The sequence below is a fragment of the Schistocerca nitens genome, chromosome 3 (genome assembly GCF_023898315.1).
Source record: "Schistocerca nitens isolate TAMUIC-IGC-003100 chromosome 3, iqSchNite1.1, whole genome shotgun sequence".
In the NCBI taxonomy this organism is placed as follows: domain Eukaryota; kingdom Metazoa; phylum Arthropoda; class Insecta; order Orthoptera; family Acrididae; genus Schistocerca; species Schistocerca nitens.
This window is the reverse complement of record NC_064616.1, coordinates 603456040-603470471: the sequence shown is the minus strand read 5'-3', so window position 1 is coordinate 603470471 and position 14432 is coordinate 603456040. Positions and strand designations below refer to the sequence as shown.

The 14432-nt window shown below is 37.6% G+C and overlaps 1 protein-coding gene across 1 annotated transcript in view; it reads left to right on the top strand.

Annotated features, from left to right (window-relative positions):
* LOC126249356 (trypsin-1-like) overlaps positions 1-14432 on the top strand; it is a 145858-nt gene that overhangs the window by 57506 nt on the left and 73920 nt on the right. Inside the window, exon 4 of the mRNA XM_049951008.1 lies at positions 4358-4522. Coding sequence (XP_049806965.1) covers positions 4358-4522 — 165 coding nt within the window. The remainder of the gene's footprint in view (positions 1-4357; positions 4523-14432) is intronic.

Below are 14432 nucleotides of genomic sequence, written 5' to 3'. Positions count from 1 at the left end.
GGGGTGGGGGTAGAGGGCATTTTTTTCTTCTTCTTTCTGCATATGCCATATTATAGTGCTTGGTTGATGTGGTCCTGTCTGCGAGGGTTTAAATTTCCTTTCACATCTTGCTGTGGTCATTGTTATTCCCCAATCAGCCTTTACCCCCCCCCCCCCCATTTTCTTACATGGTCCACACACATTTCCACCTTTTTCATCATGATTAAGGTGTTTTTTATGATATATTAATTTTTATTCTCCGATAGTGACCATACTGTAATTGTTGTCAGAGGAGGACTTTAGTTGTGAGCAGACAAGATGGTGTAGTAGTCAAGATAGTGCATTTATGTTTGGAAGTTGAACTGAAGTCCTCTATTAAGCAATGCTAATCTAAGCTTAATGTGGTTTATCTGAGTCATGTATGGTGCACACCAAGTTTGAAGCTTTCACTTATTTTTGTCTCCTCTGTTCTCATGTAGGTGAAATAGTTTCTGGTCTCTAATGGCCTGCATGTCAACTGGAAATTAGTACCAGTTGAAAAAGGTATAGCCATAGAGCAGTAGTTCTGTGTCTTGTTAGCATATGAAGTAATAAGATGTCTTGAGGCTTCACCGGTACAATTTTGGTTTTGTAACACCCCCATGAATCATGGACCTTGACACTGGTGGGGTGACTTGCATGCATCAGTGATACAGATAACCATACTGTAGATGCAACCATAATAGAGATGTATGTTGAGATGACAGACAAATGTGTGGTTCTTGAAGAGGGACAGTAACTTTTTCAGTAGTTGCAGGGGGCAATAGTCTGGATGATTAACTAATCTAGCCTTGCAACATCAATCAAAACAGCCTTACTGTGCTGGCACTGTAAATGGCTGAAAGCAAGGGGAAACTATGGCCATAATTTTTCCCAAGGGTGTGCAGTTCTACTGTATGATTAAACAATGATGCCATCCTCTTGGGTAAAATATTCTGGAGGTAAAACAGTCCCCCATTTGGATCTTAGGGTGGGGCTGCTCAGGAGGATGTCATCATCAGGAGGAACAAAAATGGTGTTCTACAGAATGGAGCATGGAATATTAGATCCCTTAATCTTGCAGGTACATTAGAAAATTTAAAAAATAAAATGGATGGTTTGAAGTTAGATGTAGTGGGACTTAGTGAAGTTTAGTGGCAGAAGGAACAGGTGAACAAAGGGTTATAAATATACAAATTAAATAGGGGTAGTGCAGGAGTAGTTTTAATAATGAATATGAAAATAAGAATGTGGGTAAGCTACTATGAGTGGCATAGTGGACTCATTTTTGCAGCCAAGCTAGATACGAAGCCCACACCCACCACAGTAATAATAGTTTATATGCCAACCACCTCCATAGACGAAGAAGGGACTTAAGAAATGTATGATGAGGTAAAAGACGATATTCAGATAATTAAGGGAGATGAAAATTTAATTGATATGGGAGTAGGAAAAGGAAGAGAAGGAAAAACTGTAGGGAAATATGGACTGGGAAAAATGAATGAATGTCGAAGCCACATGGTAGAATTTTGCACAGAGCATAATTTAATCATTGCTGACACTTGGTTTAAGAATCACTAAAGGAGGCTGTATATGTGGAAGAGGCCTGGAGAAACAGGAAGGTTTCACATTGATTATGTGACACAAACACAGATTTCAGAAACAGATTTTAAATTGTAAGCCATTTCTAGGAGCAGTTGTGGACTCTGATGACAATTTATTGGTTATGAACTGTAGATTAAAGCTAGAGATTTTGCAAAAAAAGTTAGGAAATTAATTAGATGGGACCTTAATAAATTGAAAGAACCAGGGGTAGTTGATAGTTTTGGAGGGAGCGTTATACACCAACTGCCTAGAACAGGTGAATGGAATACAATATAAGATGAATGTGTAACTTAAAGAGATGAAATAATGAAGGCAGCAGAGGATGAAATAGGTAAAAAGACAAATTGTAGTAGAAATCCTTTGATAACACAGGTGATATTGAATTTAATTGATGAAAGGAGGAAATATAAAAATGCAGCAGATGAAGAAGGCCAAAGGGAATACAAACGTCTAAAAAATGAGACTGACAGGAAGTGCAAAATGGCTAAGCAGGAGTAGCTAGAGGACAAATGTCAGGATTTAGAAGCATATTTCACTAGGTGAAAGGTACACACCACCAATCGGGAAATTAAAGGGGCCTTTGGAGAAAAAAGAAGTAGGTGTATGTACATCAAGAGCTCAGATGGAAAACCAGTCCTAAGCAAAGAAAGCTGGAAGATGAGCTTTATGTCAACCTTATAGAAATGAAAGAGGACACAGATGAAGATGAGATAGGAGATATTATACTGCAAGAAGAATTTGACAGAGCACTGAAAGACCTAAGTCGAAAAAATGTTGCAGGAGTAAACAACATTCCGTCAGAGGTATTGATAGCCTTGGGAGAACCAACCAAGACTAAACTCTTTCATATGGTGTGGAAGATGAATGAGACGGGTGAAATACCCTCATACTTACAGAAAAAATATAATGATTCCAGTTCCAAAGAAAGCAGACGCTGACAAGTGTGTGGATATTAACGAACTATCAGTTTAATAAGTCACTGTTGGACAATACTGGCACAAATTCCTTACAGAAGAATGGAAAAACTGAAAGAAGCCAATTTCAAGGAAGATCAGCTTGGATTCCAAAGAAATGTAGTAACACATGAGACAATGCTGACCCTACAGCTCACCTTAGAAGATAGGGTAAGAAAAGGCAAACCTATGTTTATAGCTGTTTTAGATGTAGATAAAACTTTGGCAGTGTTAACTGGAATACTCTCATCGAAATTATAGTGGTAGCAGGCATGAAATACAGGGAGTGAAAAGCTACTTCCAACTTGCACAGAAGCCAGACAGCAATTATACAAGTCAAGGGGCATGAAAGAAAAGCAGTGGTTGAAAAGGGATTGTGACAGGGTTGTAGCCTATCTCCAATGTTATTCAATCTTCACATTGAGCAAGAAGTAACGGAAATCAAAGAAAAATTTGCAGTAGGAATCAAAGTCCAGGGAGAACAAATAAAATGTAGAGGTTTACTGTGGAAACAGCCAATGACTTGGAAGAGTAGTTGAACTGAATGGACAGTGTCTTGAAAGAAGTCTTTTCTGTAAGTATTTGTATGAAGTATAGCCATGTATAGAAGTGAAATATGAATGATAAATGGTTCAGACAAGGAGAGAATATATGTTTTTGAAATGTGGTGCTACAGAAGAATGCTTAAGATTGGATGGGTAGATCACATCACTAATGAGGAGATACTGAATAGATTTGGGGACAAAAGAAATTGAGGCACAATTTGACTAGCAGGAGGAATCAGTTGATAGGACACATTCTCAGACATCAATGGATCACAGATTTAGTATTGGAGAGAAGTTTGGGGGGGTAAAAATTGTGGAGGGAGACCAAGAGATGAAAACAGTAAGCAAATTCAGAAGGATGTAAGTTACCATAATTATTCAGAGATGAAGAGGGTTGTACAGGATAGAGCAGTCTGGAGAGATGATCAAACCAGTCTTCAGACTGAAGTCAACAATGACAACAACAACAACAACAACAACAGATTACACTCTCAATGGTTCCCTCCACTATATGCAGTGAAACCTGACATGATTGCTGACATTTATTAGCATACATGGTCATTTACAGGACAGTGATTTTTAGGCAAAATCATTCCTATGATTAGCAGAGAACATTCTCTGAATATGCAGACAGAGAAATATCAGGATGCTACATACATGTCTTGTGAACTGAAATGAATCTGTTCTACACTAAAATATTTCAAATGGACTACTACATTTGCTCATTGCTGCATGGCAGCCACTACCACTTTATTGGTAATCTCCTACCTGAACACCACTTCAGGCTCATTTTACCACAATCTTTGTTGGTAGGAGTGATGGTCCCTTGTCTGTTTAGTTAGGTAGCCTTAAGACTTTTACGAAACTTAAAGTGTGCAGGCTCAGCCAATTAAAATAAATTGAGAGGATTATTTCATCATGTAGTATTACCTACAACATATGAGATCAACAATATAACTCCCTACACACTGTAAAAGTCATGTACAACAAATTTAATTCATGAGTGAAGAATTTAAGAGCTCAGGCTTATTTATGCTCAAAGTGACATTTTATGTTTATTGATTGTCAAGCAGTGTAAGTAATAATAATGTTCATCTGGAGAGTTTTTGGTCATTTGTTGCAATATTTGTACTGAGAAGTGTTACTTGGCTGCAATTAATTTTATTATTATTAAAGAGCATGTTGTTAGTATATGTAACATACTTTCATGTAATGATTCTGCAGAAGTTCTGCATTCTATGTGCTTATTTTTACTAGGTTTCGAGCAACGAGTATATGTCACCAGAATTGTCACTCATGATTATGTTGCACAAAATTTCTCCCATGATATTGCTTTGTTGCAATTAAGTAAACCATTGAAACTGGATGGAGATCATGTGGCCCCAATCTGCTTGCCACAACCAACTAAAAAGTACCGAGAAGGTAAGAGCATTTCAAAATAGTTCTGAATGTACTCTCATTTCATTCGAAGCACATTCATTATTCAGCTAATTTTAGAAATATTGTGATTGTCCAAATCATAATATTGTCAGGTATTACATAAATTTTCAAACTTTGGTGACCTCAAGTCTAAGGCCAGTTGCTGAACAGCTTCCTCCAGTCATTGAGTTTTGTATTAAATTTACATATGTTTTGTTGCTTTGGTATTTGCAGTTTAATCACTACATTTGTCATCAAATACAACATTTATTTTAACTATGATAATACTTTTTTTCCAGGCACAGGTTATTTCAGTCATGACCATTTCATAGCAATTCTTGTAAGTGACTTCCACTTCTGGCTGAATCTCATATATCAGCTTCATTTATTGTGCAGCCTTTAGTGAACATGCATCTTTGTGTGAGTACTGAAGTAGACTTCACTACCCATGCAAGGATGAATGTTCACCAAAGACTGCATGATAAACAAAGCTGATATAGTGCAAGATATTAAAAAGCAATATTGTTAGATATTTATCTTTCACACAGTTGGTTTACTAAATTACACTTTGAATTGAAATATAATTACAATAAATATTCCCATAAAATATGCAATATTGCAATTTAAAATTATTCTTGTAAGCATAGAAAGTTTGCAAGATGACAAATATATAGATTGCTCAAAAGATGACTTTGATGTGACTGTGCCACATGCGTTTGTAAATCATAAAAATTGCCTCAACAAAATATAAATGAACAAACCATTGTCCCCTGTCATAAAAATTACAAAATGAACTGACAGAAGAAAAATGAAAACCTATTCTGACTCACTCAATATACCAGACCCAATTACAATTTCCACACTTTACTATGGCTCAGGGGAAGGCAGTTTCAAATCACTGTCAAACAGAAAAATTTGAACTGAAATTTACCACTTTTTTGCTTGGAGTTTATGGTGATTTTCCAGTATTCTCTTTGCAAAATCTGCTAACTATTTTAACAGAGCTGTAACTTGCCCCTGCCTCTGTAATGGTGTATCTTGTCACTGAAACAGGATGGAGCAACTCTTGCTCTCCTGCTTGCAACATTTAGTGACATCATTACTTATTTTCCTTGCTGCACTGCGTAAAGTGCTACCCCTTGTCCTTGTCCAAGGAGTTGGAGGAGTACCTGGCATTGCCTGTGATAGGTCAGTAACTGCTTCATTATCACTCATCAATAGATGTACAGTTTTACTAAGGAACTCAACACAGCACATCAGTCAATTCACAATGGCTGCATATGCTATGTTCATACTAGATTGCCAAGACTGACAGCGGCTGGATGCAAAACCATGAGTGGACCAAAGTTAACTGACTCCTGCTGATTCAGAACTAGGGAGGCTTTGCTCGTCACCTGACCAAACTGTACACTTGGTTATCTCATTGTTTTTTCCCTTGTATGTCATGAATATTTGAAGGATGAAGAAATCTGTCTTAACGTTTTTTGTTTCTCGAATGTTTTGTTTCATAAAAGCTCTGGCACTTCATGTGTTTGAAATAGTACTGTACACATACAACAACTTCTATGTTTTTTGTTTTAAATCTATACCTGTCTTTGGTCCACTGTGTGTGTACAAGAGAAAAAGCATGTTCCATGTTAGTATTATGAATAGGTATCAAAGTATTGTATCAGTATAGGGAACATTTTCATAGTGTCCTCATTGCTTCCATCTGTTGCAACACTGAAGCAAGAACTACCACTAGGCATACCTATAGTAATGTCTAATGAATGTGTTTATAAACCAGGTGTGACAATGGCTTCAGCTTTGGTGTGAGCACATGAAATTCATTTCTCATTGTAGAGTCTTTGCACAGAACTGTGTGTAATTTACATGTGCAGTCAATTTTCTTGAAGCTATGATGGTGATGACTGCATGAAAAGCCAGAGTACCTTCAGTTGCTCAAATAAAAATATTCTCTCTGCTTTGATTTGAACAAAAGAGTTTTTTTTTAAGTTTGGAAGATGAGCTTACAGCCTGCAGATGTGTCTTTTGTTTAGAATTGCTTTCTTGTGCTTCGAAATCCAATTCACCTGAAAATATCCAATTTTAACCCTTATGGTACTTATACATTTTACCTACATTAGCATCTGATATGCATGTTCCAGCAGGGCAAATCAAACATTCCACTTCACACAGGCACAACTGCAAGACTGCTCCATTCAACTGTTATGGTATTTAGATCAAATCCTCCAAACTTTGATGCAACGCACAATAAATCCTTTATCTGGGACCTTCTGTCAACTGTTAATGCAATATTTGGCTTTAGGAATTTTAAGTTTCCAAAAAATGTGTTGTACGTATATACATGTTTCTTCATTCCTTCAGTTGCTGTGATACAGAAATCAAGGCATTTAAGTCTTAATTGATGAATTCCGTTTTCACATTCCATAGGGAGAGTTTGTGTAATAACTGGTCACATCTGGAGCCAAGATACGCTGATACTGATGGGATATAATGAGATTTGGAAAAGGGTGTTAAAACTGTTGAAGTAAACCAAAACATATTTTACAAACAAAATGTAAGCTTTAGTATATGAATTTTCTAATTCATGAAGAATAATTTCTGCAGACTTCAATTTATCTTCAACAGTTGATAACTGGAAGTAGTGTGAAAATACATCCCAGTTTTCCAACAGAAAAACAATGCATGCATGTAAAACAAGCCAACGTGCACCTGCTTACATTCAACTCCAAAAAATTCTTGAAATTCTTGCAAAATAGTGCAGCACTTTGCACTGCCAGGTATGTAGCTTGCCATTGACCTTATTAATTTTTCACAGGGTCCAGGAAGCTTCTCACATGCCTTGCTTGCAACTAAAGCAGATGAATACAGTTGAGAATAATCTGATCTGGTACAATGTTGCTAAGTCTTGTTATAACAGAATTGTGGCTTCCCATTATTACAGAGGCATTGTCACATGCCACGCCAATTACATTTCTAATTGCATTATACTTCTCTTTCAACAGACTCTCTGGAGCTATGAAAAGGCTTTCTGCCCAGTAGTCTTTGCATCTAAAGGGATCAATTCCAGAAGTTGTGTTTTCACGAGTCCATCAATTGGTGACACATATTTCACTAAAACATACATATGTTTTCTATCTGACTATGTCTATACTCTCACCCACAAGAATAGAAAATTTAATGTCCTATAGTAACAGAACTGTTTTATCAGTTTCCACCTTTGCAATAATATTTTGTACTATATTGGTACATTTTATATGACCTAAAGTCACCTCTGAAGCAATTTTGGAGCCAGGGAAAACATCTTTTAACACATGAACAAGATGGTCCACTTTTGAAAATGTGGCATTATGCTCCACAAAAAAAGTTACTCATCTTATTTCAGCTATCTTCACTTTTTCTGCATCTCTGCTTTCACCACACATTTTCAAAAAGCAATTAACAATAGCTGTGTTATATTGCACAGTTTTAAAAATTTTAATGTGTTTAACTTGAGAAGCATGTTTTTTGAGTTCACTTTTATGGCAAATCTGAACAAATCAAGAATTATGGTCCTGCTACAATACTTTGGTTACTGGATTTCATGAATAACTGTATTCAAGAATGCAAGATCTGTAAAGTATGGCGAAAAGCAAGAGTAATTGCCATACTGAAACGAGGAAAGGATAGGAAAGATCCCTAAAGTTATAGACCTATCTCCTTACTCTGTCACCTCTACAAAATACTGGAGAGGCTCATTCTTCAGAGAATGATTAGAAAGGTGAAGCCTCTTCTAATACCATAGCAAGCAGGTTTCAGAGAAGGGAAAAGTTGCATGTCTCAAATATTAAACTTAACACAACATATCAAAGATGGATATAAGAAACGGCTCATTACAGTTGCTGTCTTTATCAATCTATCCACGGCTTACAATATGATCAACCATCGGCTCCTTCTGAATGAAGTGTATGATATAACTATAACAATATTAGAAACCTTCTCCTGAACTGCAGATTTTTTGTCGAGTTTCAGGGTAAGAAAAGTAGAAGGAGAACTCAAAAAATGGGCTACCAGTAGGCAGTGCGCTTATGCCGCTATTATTCAACATCTGTACCAACAATCAATGTATCCCTGAAGGAACTTGAAGCTTTAATTATGCTGATGACTGTGCTATCACTACTCAGGCTGACTGTTTTGAGACTGTAGAAGATACACTATCAAAATCTTTGGAAGAATTCACTGTTTACTATCATGGGAATTGCTTGAAACCTAATCCTACCAAGACTCAGACCTGTGCTTTTCACCTGGAGAATAAACAGGAAAATACATCCTTAAATATATCCTAGGGAGGCATCATATTCGAACATAATCCTACTCCCAAATATCTTGGAGTAACTCTGGATCACGTGCTAACATATAAAAAGTGTTGCCTAATCAACAAACAGAAAGTGGCACCCAGAAATAACATAGTGCAGAAATTGACAGGTACATCATGGTGTGCTAATCCATGCACTGTGCACTCAAGTGTGCTTGCCCTATGTTATTTCACTGCTGAATATGCATGTTCGGTATGGTACAAGTCCAGTCATGCCAGGAACATTGATGTGGCTCTAAATGAGTCTTGCTGGATTATCACAGGTTGCTTAAGACCTACTTCTGTGGACAAACTCCAATGCCTTGCTGGCATAGCTCCTACTGAAATGAGATGTGAGGTAGCTGCAAGATATAAGAAAAGTAAGGCCACAATGAAGGAAGCCCACCCACTATATGATCATCAGCACGCACATCCTAGGCTGAAATCAAGAAAGAGCTTCTTGACAACTACTGAGGCTCTCATTGAGAATCCACATGTGGCAAGGATCTCATGATGGCAGGAGAAATCTTGGTATTAGGGAGAATGGATGGCTGTGAAGGAAGAACTTCCCCCTGGACATTCAGAGAAGTGGTCAATATGGAAGTCTCTCAATAGATTATGATCAAACACAATGAGATACAAGACCAATCTATGGACTTGGAGTTTCTCTGTGGACTCAGTTCTTTGCCAGTGTGGCGCTGAGCAGACTAACAGCCATTTCCTTCAGTGTTCATCACCAACCACCTGCATCATGCAAGACCTTATGAGAGCTACACCAAATGCACTTGAAGTGTCCAATTTTTGGTCTTCTTTTATGTAAAATTATGTCAACACTTATATATTTTTTTGATATTTCTGTACTTTTGTCATGATAAATAAAATAATCACACTAAATGCTTTGCTCCGTGCCCTTCTGTTGTCATCTTCAATGGCCTCCAACCATCCTTTAAATCCATCAATTTGAAGCTAAGAGTCTGGGAAAGTTTTATCATGTTTTTCTGGATCTAATTCAAGGTACCTGAATTTCAATTTATTTGCACTCAAAGGACCACAGTCTGATGTTCTTAAATGAATATGAAACAAACCACTCAAACAATTGCTATTTAATAAGAGCAAGACTCACACATAAGACCAAATTCAAGCAACAACCAATAAAAACAATTACTTTGAGTGACACTGTGCTGAGCAAACTAAACCACTTCAAACAATGCCATATACCAACGTGTTACATTACAGATTAACATATTGCTGGACTTGGCCTCCTGTCTAGCTTGCATTCTGAGATGCATTGTGTATTCAGGAATTTGACAATGTTTCACATGTGTCACTCAATCATAAATAATGTTGCATTTAAGTTGTGCAAACAAAAGGAAATTTAAACTAACAGTATATAGTACAATGGGAGTACCAAGTGCTGGTTGAACAAATGACAGTCAGTGGGTGCATATAATTGCTTTCATGAGCTGTTTCACCTTATTTTCATGGTATTTGACAATCATACCTATAACAGTGTATGTTTGTTACTGTTGTGCAAGCAGACCTATTGTGCCCATAGTGAGAATGCTGACTGCTGGTTGCACAAATGACTGTTGTTCATTTCATGTGCTTAACTTCTATGAAATGTTTATCTTTGCTGCTGCTGTATGTACCATAATCATTACTACATTATGTTAGAGATAGCAATTAAATGTTCCATATTCACCTCACATTTTGCAAAAAAACACCTTTGTCCCTTCCTGAAAAATAATTGTCAAAATTTTCCACAATATGGGATGAATCCCTCAGGTTAGCAACACTGCCTCCAAGGGCAGCAGAAGCAACATCAAAGGATATAATGCAGAAGACAGTACACAGCAGTTGAATACATGATAGATAACTTCTAGCTGTTGCTGCCAACAACATAAAAATAAACTTGTCAAAGACATTACAATAGCAATTTTTAACAATTAATTACAACAATGACTGATGTCCTTTGTTCAAAACACGCACTTTTTTTCTCAGAGCCTAAAAAAGACGACATTTTGTAGGTTTTTATGAAATCCGTGCAGACACATTTTCTTGCCTCTAAAAGAGAATGTGTTGGGGAAAAAGATAGCATATGGTAACCTTAGTCTTTGGCAGCATAAATCGTAGAAAAAACCACTGAAAACTCAGTTTTCAAATATTTCAGGACTGTGTTCCGAATTTGTATAATGCTGAAAGATTTGCAGTGCTTTGCATATATTTGTTCCTTGGTCAGTGACAAATAAAATCTTATTAAGATGCTGGGATTTACTCCTAAGTTAAATAAGTCTCTTTGATGTGCTTTTTAATAAATTATCCAGATTTTTCTTTTTCAGAAAAGTGCGTAGTCACGAACACCAAATTTCACTGTGCCTACTTATGATTAACATTAACAAGGTGCACAGTAATAGATATGTAATAGTTTTCTGATATGTTTTGGTCCACATATGCAGTACACACACACATGCAGGCAATGGTGGGCATTGTATTCGCCTGTTTTTCATTGGCTTGTCTTTCAGTGTTTTGTGCTACTGTCATAAGATGAGGCAAACTTTTGGAGATGTCCACACATTCCAATTCTAAGGAAATTTTTGCAAGCTCCTGAAAGAATGCTAAATTCTCCACCTGATTTTTAATGCAAATGAACAAAGATCTCTGGCACCATTTCTACACAGTTTTCAGTTACTGTAACTTTCACCAAAACTGGAAATGTTTTGAACTCACACTCTAGTGTTATGATAACATGTGCCTTCAGATAATGTGGTGGTGGACTTGTAAGGCAGGAGAGTGGAGCACCAGGTATAAAGCAGGCAGGATTTCCATCCATATCAGTGATTGATAAAAATCACTCCCAGACACTTTTATGGCCACCATCTTTCCCAATTATGACATATTCTTTCAAATCAAGTTTTGCTTTCCTTAGTCTAATGTTCATGTGCTGTGATCCTACAGCAGGTGACTGAGTGACTAGCAGGTAAGAAGATGGTCAGGCATGGCATGCTCAAACAAGCATAAAGGAAGTCTAGTGCAGTTGCTAGCTGGATCTTAAGTAAGTTTACCGATATATGCAAGACTTCTGTGAAACTACAAGCAACAAGCAATCTGAGTGAAAGTCTGGATTGGTTGATAGGACACATTCTGAGACATCAAGGCATCACCAATCTAGTATTGGAGGGATTTGTGTGTTGGGGGTGAGGGGGGGGGGGCACATAAAAATCATAGCAGGAGACCAAGACATGAATACAGTAAGCAGATTCAGAAGGATGTAAGTTGCGGTAGTTATTTGGAGATGAAGAGGCTTGTGCAGGATAGAGTAGCATAGAGAGCTGCATCACACCAGTCTTTGGATTGAAGACCAAACAACAACATCTCTCTGCCATTGAGAATAAAATTCATCTTCCGGCTTTGAGGCTGTTGATCATAACTCTGGGTGGGGAACCTTACTATATGAACCAGATGTTGTGTACTGCATACAGAACACTGTACTTGTGTTTGGGAGGAGTGAGGTTCAGATCATTGTCTGGCAATTAAGATATAGGTCTTGCATACTTTCCCTAAAGCAGTTCAGATGAATGTCTGAATGTCAACATGGTTACAATGAAACAAAATTGCTGATTTCTTCCCTATCAGTGTGCAAGTCAAGGCTGTGATCTGTCTCCAATGTCATTGTTAAGACAGTGATAGCCAAATTATTCCTCCTTTCTTTTCTTAAAAAATGTTGCCATCATGTACCTAGTGGAACCTCTTTTTGTTAACTAAGTCAAAGTTATTCCACACCATGTCCTGAGCCATTTTTTCAAGTGTGTGGGAAAAATAAATTCTGTGTGTTTTGTAGGATCTGATATATCACTGTACATTCTAGAAAGTTGTGGAATTATATTTTCAAGGCAAGTGAAATGATCATACACTATTATGCCAAACCCTCACAATGGGGAATAGGAAAGTAGGCCAACCATATATCTGTGCTACTTACAAGGAAAAATTCCCAAGTGTTAATACTCCTTCTTGATGAGCCTTGGTGGGTGTGTGTGTGTGTGGGGGGGGGGGGGGGGGGCAAAATAGTGCACTATGTCTTATTTTGTTTGCATCCAGTTTCGATATCAAGAGTAATCCTTGGCATATTAAGTTTGAGGAGAATATCTTTGAAATGATAATATATAAAAAGTGTTTCTCATATAAAAATCGATATGTAATCAACATTTTTGGAAACTGAATAATCGAATTTTGTAATAATTTGAAATTCTGCAAAACACCCCACCACCAGCAATTAAATCTGAAATATGAAAACTTTGCTACATCATAAATTAAAGCAGCTTTCAAGCTACAGACATCCATGTGTAATAAAGCTAGTTTCTGAAATACCATTTTTGGAAAATAAGACATGCACAGTGTGCTGTCAGAGTATTTTGCACATACGAGGGTGAGTCAAATGAAAACCTTAAATATTTTTTAAAAATATTATTTATTGTGCAGAAGTGGTACAAAGCTGTATCACTTTTCAACATAATCTCCCTCACGCTCAATGCAAGTCCTCCAGTGCTTACAAAGTGCATAAATTCCTTTAGAAAAAAATTCTTTTAGTAGTCCGTGCAACCACTCAGGCACCGCGTAGCATGCCTCTTCATCAGAATGGAACTTCTTTCCTCCCATTGCGTCTTTGAGTGGTCCAAACATATGGAAATCACTTGGGGCAAGGTCTGGTGAGTATGATGGATGAGGAAGACACTCAAAATACAGGTCTGTGATTGTTGCAACTGTTGTACGGGCAGTGTGGGGCCTTGCATTGTCATGTTGCAAAAGGACACCTGCTGACAGCAATCCACATCACTTTGATTTGATTGCAGTCCGCAGATGATTTTTTAGGAAATCTGTGTATGATGCACTGGTGACAGTGGTTCCTCTAGGCATGTAATGCTCCAAAATGATGCCTTTTTTGTCCCAAAAGAGAGTGAGTACAACCTTCCCTGCTGATGGTTCTGTTTGAAACTTCTTTGGTTTTGGTGATGAGGAATGGGGCCATTCCTTGCTCGCTCTCTTCATTTCCGGTTGGTGGAATTGAACCCAGGTTTCGTCCCCAGTAATAATTCTTGCAAGGAAGCCATCACCTTCTTGTTCAAAGCGCCAAAGAAGTTCTTCACAAGCATCAACATGTTGTTCTCTCATTTCAGGAGTCAACTGCCGTGGAACCCATCTTGCAGACACTTTGTGAAACTGGAGCGCATCATGCACAGTGTGGTGTGCTGACCCATTACTAATCTGTAAACATGCTGCAATGTCATTCAGTGTCACTTGGCAGTTTTCCTTCACTACGGCTTCAACTGCTGCAATGTTCTGTGGAGTTACAATTCATTGTGCCTGACCTAGACGAGGAGCATCTTTCACTGATGTCACACCATTTGTGAACTTCCTACTCCATTTGTAGAATTGTTGCTGTTACAAAAATGCATCACCATACTGCTGAACCTTCATTCGTCGATGAATTTAAATAGGTTTCATTCCTTCACTACACAAAAACCGAATAACAGGATGCTGTTCTTCCCTGGTTCAAGTCGCAAGTGGGGTGGTCATCTGTAT